This window comes from Phyllostomus hastatus, unplaced genomic scaffold (assembly GCF_019186645.2).
Source record: "Phyllostomus hastatus isolate PE091 unplaced genomic scaffold, TTU_PhHast_1.1 phas_contig_260, whole genome shotgun sequence".
In the NCBI taxonomy this organism is placed as follows: domain Eukaryota; kingdom Metazoa; phylum Chordata; class Mammalia; order Chiroptera; family Phyllostomidae; genus Phyllostomus; species Phyllostomus hastatus.
This window is the reverse complement of record NW_025333815.1, coordinates 22,985-31,457: the sequence shown is the minus strand read 5'-3', so window position 1 is coordinate 31,457 and position 8,473 is coordinate 22,985. Positions and strand designations below refer to the sequence as shown.

Below are 8,473 nucleotides of genomic sequence, written 5' to 3'. Positions count from 1 at the left end.
AGATGGTCCATGTATACCACCAGGTATAACTCAGCCATAATAAAAAATGATTGGTTGCCATCACCAAAACCACGGGTGGAAGGTAGTGTGTTGAGTGAAATAAGTCAGACAGAGAAAAACAAATGCCAGATGATTGCACTTATATGTGGAATCTGAAAAATAAAGTCATCCAGCCCTGGCTGGTGTGGCTCAGTGGATTGAGTGCTGGCCTTCGAACCAAACGGTCAGCAGTTCAATTTCCAGTCGGAACATGACTGGGTTGCAGGCCAAGTCCCCAGTGTAGGGCACAGGAGAGGCAACCACACATTGATGTCTCTTTTTCTCTCTTTCCCTGTCTCTAAAAATAAATAAAGTCTTTTAAAAAATAAAAATAAAGTCATACAGCTGAACAGAAACAGACTCACAGATACAGGGAACAGACTGATGGTTTTCAGATGGGAGGGAAATTAGGGGGCTGGTTGTAAAGGTGATGGGAGTAAGAAGTACACACTGGTTGTTACAGAACAGTCACCAGGAAGTAAAGTGCAGCACAGGGAATAGAGTCATTAATATTTTAATAACAACAAATGGTGCGAGATGGGTACTAAGTTTATTGGTGTAAAAATTTGTGTTTTTTATAAATGTCTAATCACAGAATTCTGCATAAACTAATGTAATACTGTACATCAACTATAACTGAAAAATTAAAAATACATAAAAAGAAGATAAACATATCTTGAGTTCATTATACAAATGGATTAATTTCTTAACTATCCTTAATGAAAATGGAGAAAAATGAATTATCTCCTATGATGACCAGGAAAGTGCACAAACACACTTCTGCTACATTCATTCCCAAGTACCATGAGCCCAGGAAAGTGACCTGTGAGGGCTGAGTCAGCCTCTTCTTCACAGAACAATAAGTTCTCTTAAGAGAATGAGAGACACAGAACCTGTGATGACTGAGGTGTGCTGAACTGGCAACACTCTCTCAAATGAACGTGAGCTTCTCCCTCAGGGAGAGTCAATGGGCAGTTGACCCTGACAGCACTTGTTGTCTGGATGGAGTGGAAGCTCTCAGAGGAAAACCAGGATTCTGGCAAACGTGTGTCTCCCCACGGCAGCCAGACAGCTTCCCAGAGCTGACAACCATTTCCAGTGGGGTCTGCGGTAACGTTAATAAATGTGGTTTTTGGTGTTGTGTAATTAAATGCACCCACACTGGGAGATGTCCATGACTTAGTGAAACAATGCATTACTTTCAAACTATCAAATAATCCTGCATCAGTACAAGAGTTACTCAAGTAATGTAATGGGCGTGGCTCTCAGGACCTCAGCCTGACGACAGAGTCTGGGGCAGTTAAAGATCACTATTGTAGGTCTGCTCAGCACACGGGGCCGGGGGGAGGGGGGCGGGGGGGGGGCGTCTGGGGCAGGTTCTTTCACCCTCTCACAACCTGCCTCAGGTCCTACATCCTGGATACCCATGACGCTTCCCCAGTTCTCACTCTCATTGGGTTTTGGGAGTCTAGAGCAGCCAATCAGCGTCACCGTGCTCTCGGGTAGACAATGCCATCTGTCAACCGGAATGCATTCTCCCCAAACCCTCAGGGTCTGATAGGTAATGGGATTTCAAGCCCTGCTGCTGCTGCTCTTCCAGGCCCTGGCCCTGACCGAGACCTGGGCGGGTGAGTGTGGGGTCCGGAGGGAACAGCCTCCTCGGGGCAGGAACCAGGGGGCCGGCGAGGGCGTAGGAACCCAGCACTGTGTGACTCCAGTGCTGGGGCCCAGACCCGCAGACCGACTACCGCCCCCATCCCGGCCCTCCCCTTTCCACCCCACCTTCCGCTTCTGGACCCTTTACTGTCTCCCGCACCTCCTGCCCCTATGGGATGACCCAGGGCGCGCGTCCTCCCTGCCCGGCAGACACTCACTCCCTGAGATATATCAGCACCGCTGTGTCCGGACCGGGCCGTGGGAAGTCCCGGTACGTCGTCGTCGGCTATGTGGACGACACGGAGATCGTGCGGTTCGACAGCGACGCTGCGAGTACCAGGCTGGAGGCGCCCGCACCGTGTTCCGAGCGGCCATGGTCGGAGCAAGAAAAGCCAAACTATTGGTACCATCGGTCAAGCGTTTGCGCGCACAACGCGCGTATTAACGAAGGGAACCTGAACAAGCTGCGAGCCTACTTCAACCACAGCGAGGATGGTGAGCCACGCGCGTGGGTCTGGGACAAACCGCGTCCCCAAGGTCCGGCTGACGTCGCAGGGAGTCCCCGCATCCTGGCATCACCTGGGGCTGTGGGGCTCATCCTGCCCCATCCCCCGGAGATTTTTGAAAGATTTCCTTGTGTTTAGAGAGAGAAAGGGAGGCAGAAGGGGAGAGAAACATAAATGTGTAGTTGTCTCACGCGCGCCCCCTACAGGGGACCTGGCCCGCAACCCAGGCATGTGCCCTGACTGAAAATCAACCAGAGACCCTTTGATTCGCAGACCTGCACTCAATCCACTGAGCCACACCAGACGGAGCAGATTTTCAGTTTACGTGTAATCACAGTGGGTCGGAGCTGGACAGGTGAGGGCAGGTTAAGTGGGCAGGACTGACCTCAGAGAGGGGTTAGTGTCTCACACTTTCCAGGCAATGAGTGGCTGCACCCTGGGGCCAGACGGGAGCTTCCTTCGCGGGTACACGCAGTTCGCCTACGACGGCACGGACTTCATCGGCCTGAACGAGGACCTGAGCTCCTGGACCGCGGCCCGGGACACCTGGCACAAGTTGGTGCAGGTCCCTGATGTGGACGTCAGGAGGTTCTTCCTGGAGGATACATGCGTGCGCCTGCTCCAACTGTACCTGGAGAAGGGGAAGAAGATGCTCCTACGAGCAGGTAGGGCGAAGGCAGCCCGGGGAGGGGATCTGTGGGCTGGGGCGGCTTCCTACAAGGAGAGGAGGAAAATGGGGCAGTGTCAGAATGTCCCTCTGCTCAGGAAAGGGAAGAGTCCCCCAGGTCTCTTCATTCAGTGGCTCACCCACGGGCCCAGCTTTCTCTAAAGGACAGTAAGGGACCCAGACCCTCCCTGAAACATCCCACAGCGGTTCCCTCACACCCTGCAGCACCTGATGCACCAGGATTCTCTCCCTGGTTCTCCACTGAGACCTTCTCTGGATGCCTGACTCCTGCTTTTCTGAGTCATCAGCCTCCACCTGAGTCTGTGTCTCCCCTTAGAGACTTGGACACTCCTACCCTAGATTCTCACCCTGATTCTGGAAATTTCCAAGAAATAGGGGATTATCCCAGGTGCCTCTGTCCAGGCTGGTGTCTGAGTGTTGCTCTCCCTTCCCCCACCCCCACTGTCCAGTCCACTCTCAGGGTGGTCACATGAGCACTGCTGGACTGTCCCACGACCATGCAGAATTCCTGAATTTTCTCACCCTCTCCTCAGACCCTCCAAAGACACACGTGACCCACCACCCCATCTCTGACCATGAGGTCACCCTGAGGTGCTGGGCCCTGGGCTTCTACCCTGCGGACATCACCCTGACCTGGCAGCATGAAGGGGAGGACCTGACCCAGGACATGGAGCTGGTGGAGACCAGGCCTGCGGGGGACGGGACCTTCCAGAAGTGGGCAGCTGTGGCTGTGCCCCCTGGAGAGGAGCAGAGATACACGTGCCATGTGCAGCACCAGGGGCTGCCTGAGCCCCTGACCCTGAGATGGGGTGAGGAGGGGGTGTGGGCACAGAGCCTCTCCTCAGGGTGTCCCTGAGCAGGGTCAGGACTCAGGCCTGAAGTTGACCTCTCACCTTCCCCTCACAGACCACCCTCCTCAGACCACCGCAGACCCCCCTCCTCAGACCACCATTGCCATCGTGGGCATCACTGCTGCCCTGGGTCTCCTTGGAGCTGTGGTCACTGGAGCTGTGCTGTGTTGGAGGAAGTTCTCAGGTGGGTAAGGAGTGGGGCTGAGTTCCTTGACCCCCTGGGGCTCAAGCCCACATGGAAATGTGCTCTGCCTCTTTAATGGGCATCATATCCCCACATGGGTGCTTGTCCATCTGGGGCCTATTTGCTATCACTGACTCTTTAGTGAGGCCCGTGGCAAAGTGAAGGACACATCACCTGATGATTCTAGTGATTGGGACTGATTCCCAGGTGTCCCAGATCAGTGGGGAAGGTCCCTCCTGAGGAGAGATGTCCACAGGGGTATAGGTCAAGTCCCAGCACATGTACTCTCCCTGTATTTCCTGATCCTACCCTTGCTGTTCAATCACAGTTCTGGAACCTTCCCTGTGCTTCAGGAGTGTGGGGCTCCTTTAGGGTAATGGGACCCAGTCTTCCCCCTGAGTTCTCACAGAACATTTTCTTCCCACAGACAGAGGAAGGAAGAGATGTGCTCAGGCTGCCTGTAAGTCTGGGTGTTGGGGAGGTGATGTCTGGGACCCTTGGGAGAGTGTGGGCTGGAGTCTGTGAGGGGGGCTTCCCCACCCATAACTCTGCTGTTGTTCTTCTCCAGGCAACGACAGTGCCCAGGGCTATGATGTGTGTCTCACAGCTCCTGATGGTGAGACCCTGAGGACAGGAAGTGGGGGGCATTGAGACTGAGGGGCACAGCTGTGTTTTGGGGATTCTCAGAGAGGGACATTCTGAGCATGCATTTGGGCTGTGAGAGAATGTGACACTTCTGAGACTGACCTGTGTTTATTCATGACAACTTTCTTTCCAGTGTGACAGAGCTGCTATGTCCAGGACTTGGTGGTAAAACAGTCACTGCAGCCTCCCCTTGGGACTTTAAGGATCCCTGACTGCTGTTTCTGCAACTGGCATTGGAATGTGTCTGTGTTCTTATCAGCACCAGTGAGGAGCTGGTCATCAGGCCACCCTCCCCACAAAGATCTGCGTCCTCTCCCTTGGGGACTGTCCTGTTACCAGAGTTGGGGTGAGGCCACCCCATCCTTATTATTCCTTGGCTGGATGATCTTTGTTGCTCCTTTCTCCTTGCTGCTTCAGGAGAACCTTGTCCCACCAGGACCTGGGATCTCAGGGACATGAGCATCACCTGGGCCTTGTTGTGGCTCCAGGACTGTGCTCAGTGAGGGCTTCCTGCGGCCACGTCAGCCTGGGCTCAGGCCTGGGTCTGGTCCTCAGCCTGTATCTATTTGCTGTTTCTTTTTTATTGTAGATACTGTAACTATTGTATTTAAAAATAAAGTTATGGGAGTATTTATATTAAATGATAGGGGTGTGTCTTTTTATTGAATGTATTGGGGTGCATTGGTTAAGAGGATCATTCAGTGCCCACTACCCAAAGTCGAACCATCTTTCCCTCACCAGGTATGAGGCCCCTCGTCCCACCAACCCCCCTTCCCTCTGGGAACCACCACACTGCTGTCTGTGTCCATGAGTTTCAGGTTTATATCCCACTTGTGAGTGACATCATAGAGTTCTTAGCTTTTTGCTGACCAAGCTATTTCACTTAGCATGATATTCTCACAGTCCATCCATGTTGTCACAAAGGGCAATATTTTGTTTTTCCTATGGATGAATAGGTTTGGTGTATGAGTTTTCATCTCATCCTCCTCTGGGTGTCCCCCTCTGACAGCAACAGGAGGCATTTTGTCTGTCATTGTCCCCACAAGGCCGAGGGTGGCCCCTGCATGCAGGAATCTGTGGTGTTGAGAGGGGAAGTTTCAGACGCATCCTGCTCTTACCTCCCTGGGCGTGATTGTTCTCCCACCTTTTCCCAGCCTCCTCCGGGGAACTGGGTTCTGGAATCAGCAGAGAGCAGGGGGCCTGTAATGTCTCACCTCAGACACGTTCCTGCTGCGATTCTGCTCTGCTCAGCTGCCGTCTCCCCCCACCCCCCCCCTTCGCGCTAGTGGAAGCTCCAGTGCAAAATCAGGGATTCACAGAGCAGAGGCCCCGGCAGGGTTAGGCGAGCAGCACTGTGGGGACATGGGGGGGGGGCATTGGTAGCAGCGTGAGTACAGGTTGTGCTGTGGCTGCCACAGCACAGGTAGGGGCTGGGGCCATATCAGTAAAGACACTGTCACTACAATAGGAAGGTGTCTTACAGTGATGGGTCACTCAACTAGTAGTTTTTGAGTACCGGGTAGATGACATACCATTTTTACATCTGGAATACCAACATATGGAGATATTTCAAATTCGGGTCCAAACCACCGCAATAAAGTAAATATCGAAATAAACTGAGTTACACAAAATGTTTGGTTTCCCTGTGCACATACAAGACTTAAGCTGTACAGGAGTGTATTAAGTGTTTAATAGTATTATGCCTTAAAAGTAATGTGCACACCTTCATTAAAATAGGCTTTATTGTAAAAAAAAATGCTAACTATCATCTGAGTCTTTAGTGACTTGTTCTTTTTGCTGGCGGAAAATCTCAACTTCAATTAAAAACACACAGAGCCCTGGGCAGGTGGTTCAGTTGTTGGAGCATCGCTTCATACAGAAAAGTTTGTGGGTTCCATCCCCGTTCTGGGCACATACTGGGTCGTGGGTTCAATTTTTCAACAGGGTGCATACAGGAGGCAAACGATTAATGTTTCTCTCTCCCTGTCTCCCTCTCTCTGTCTCTCTCTCTCCTCTCTCAAATCAATAAAAACATATGCTTGAGTAAGGATTTAAAAAAATACATCTGTGAAGTGCTATAAAATGCAGCAGTTCTGTGTATTGGGGAACTAAGAAGGGGCCGAATTGCTAGCCTGCATTAGTTCTCCAATACATGTGCCCTGTAAGGGCACAAGACACTTGTATTGGGGAAACTAAAAACACAGGTACCATTGCAAAATGACAAACTGAACTGTGACCACAGTCAGTGAGAAAAGAGTTCCCATCAGAAGGCAGGAGGTGCTGTGGAGAAGGGGATGCACTGGGGTGTGTTGGGAGAGGCAGGAGGTCTGTTAGAATTCAGGTGGTCAGTGTGGGCCTCACAGGAAGGTGGCCTTGGGGGAGAGATGAGAAGGACACAGCAATTGCCCAGCAGGAGGTCTGGGGCAGGCTCCTTCCAGGCAGGAAGCCTCCCATGCACACGCACTGGGGAGGGAGCCTCTGCATGTGGTTTTGGAACAGCCGGAGCCAGTATGGCTGCAGCAGAGTCCTGGGAGGGGTCAGATTCTGGCCACATCATGCAGACCTGGGAGAGGTTGGAAGGGTTTTGAGCTTGATTAAAACAATTTTGAACAAAGACAAATATGGTGGATTTTTTAAATGTTATTTTATTCATAACAGAAATATTTTAAAATTAGCCACATATATACACATATACATATATATTAGAAGTGATTTAGAGTAAAACTCCAAGGTGTATGGTTATCAGCAGGTATTTTTCTATCTACACCAGCACCCATTCATTAAGCCATTTCAAGTAACTTTAAGTTCATAAATGTGCAATGAGATATGTAGCCGATCCAGGAGGGACAGACTGTGTGTGATGTAACAAGGGGGACCTCATGGCTCCCCACTGATGTTCCCTGTGACCACTTGTGCTCCATGCACAATTCAGGGTTTCTTCCCACACATCCGAATGTGATGTTTTAGGGCCTCTGGCTGTGGCTGGTTAAGTCCCCTGATTCTAACCAAGTGCTGCCATGTTGCCTAGGAGTAAACCCCAAGCTTCCAGGGCCCCCTCTTGTAGTCCTCAGTGTGTCTATGTGGGGTCAGAGAGCTAACCAATCAGAAGGTGAGAACACCTGCTTCAAGTAAGAGCTGTTCCAGTGTGCACTGTCCTTAATCCATTGTAGACATTGTTCTAATTCTATGGATGCTGAGTCCTAGATGGTCATGGCCAATGAGCTGATGTCCTTAGTGGCTTCCTCTGAGAGTTTCTCCCCACTAGAGAGCCCTTGGGCCACAGGGTCAGTCTGGCTGCTGGGCTGAGGACAGAATCAGGAGACAAGGGACCAGTGAGGCAGGAGGGAAACGTGTGGGGAAGCTCCCATGGTTCCAGGCTGCAGGTGCTGGGTGTTCTGACGGGGCTGTGAGTGGTGGAAACAGTGGGAAGGGACTGAACACTGAATGCATTGGGAAGATGGATTTCACAGCATTTCCTAGTGATTCAATCTGGGGTGTGGGAAAGGAGTCAAGGAGGACACCCACATGTGTACTGTGCCAGCAGAAAGATGGGGTTTTATCAGCAGAGAGGGAGAAGACCCTGGCAGGAGCATGTGTGGGAGAGGGATGGGTTTTTCAAAAGTTCAGCCGAAGAGGAGGTCAAGGTGAGATGTGTGTTAGGAACACCAGTGAGGTGTCAGGTTGGACAGATGAGTGTGGGGACCTTGAGGAGAAATGTCTGAGCTCGAGACATAGATGTGGAGGTGATGTTATGAGAATGACATTAAATCTGTGAGCATGAATGAGGCCACCAAGGGAGCCAGGACTGCAGATGAGGAAAGAACAAGGACTGGACACTGCACCCACCTGTCCTGACAGGGGGGATGTTTATCCTGGTAACTCACCCAGGTTGGTGGCAGTCAGT

At 51.5% G+C, this 8,473-nt stretch overlaps 1 protein-coding gene across 2 annotated transcripts; it reads left to right on the top strand.

Moving 5' to 3' along the window:
• The first annotated feature begins 1,548 nt into the window (after positions 1–1,548).
• On the top strand, positions 1,549–5,191 carry LOC123818217 (class I histocompatibility antigen, Gogo-B*0102 alpha chain-like). 2 transcript variants are annotated; one of them, XM_045838201.1, is made up of 8 exons: positions 1,549–1,667; positions 1,906–2,190; positions 2,603–2,866; positions 3,423–3,698; positions 3,796–3,924; positions 4,352–4,384; positions 4,493–4,540; positions 4,703–5,191. In XM_045838201.1, the coding sequence occupies exons 1-8, from the start codon at positions 1,604–1,606 to the stop codon at positions 4,705–4,707; spliced, it is 1,104 nt and encodes a 367-aa protein (XP_045694157.1). In that variant the 5' UTR covers positions 1,549–1,603; the 3' UTR covers positions 4,708–5,191. The 2 variants fall into 2 exon arrangements, with proteins under 2 accessions (XP_045694157.1, XP_045694158.1); XM_045838202.1 differs by having other exon boundaries at positions 1,566–1,667; positions 3,820–3,924.
• Positions 5,192–8,473: the final 3,282 nt, after the last annotated feature.

Excerpts from the sequence above, each read along its gene's own strand:
- LOC123818217 (XM_045838201.1), top strand. The coding sequence starts at position 1,604 with ATGGGATTTCAAGCCCTGCTGCTGCTGCTCTTCCAGGCCCTGGCCCTG. Across the intron at positions 2,191-2,602 it reads CTTCAACCACAGCGAGGATG|TGTCTCACACTTTCCAGGCA; the intron begins GTGAGCCACGCG and ends GAGAGGGGTTAG. Across the intron at positions 4,385-4,492 it reads GAGATGTGCTCAGGCTGCCT|GCAACGACAGTGCCCAGGGC; the intron begins GTAAGTCTGGGT and ends GTTCTTCTCCAG.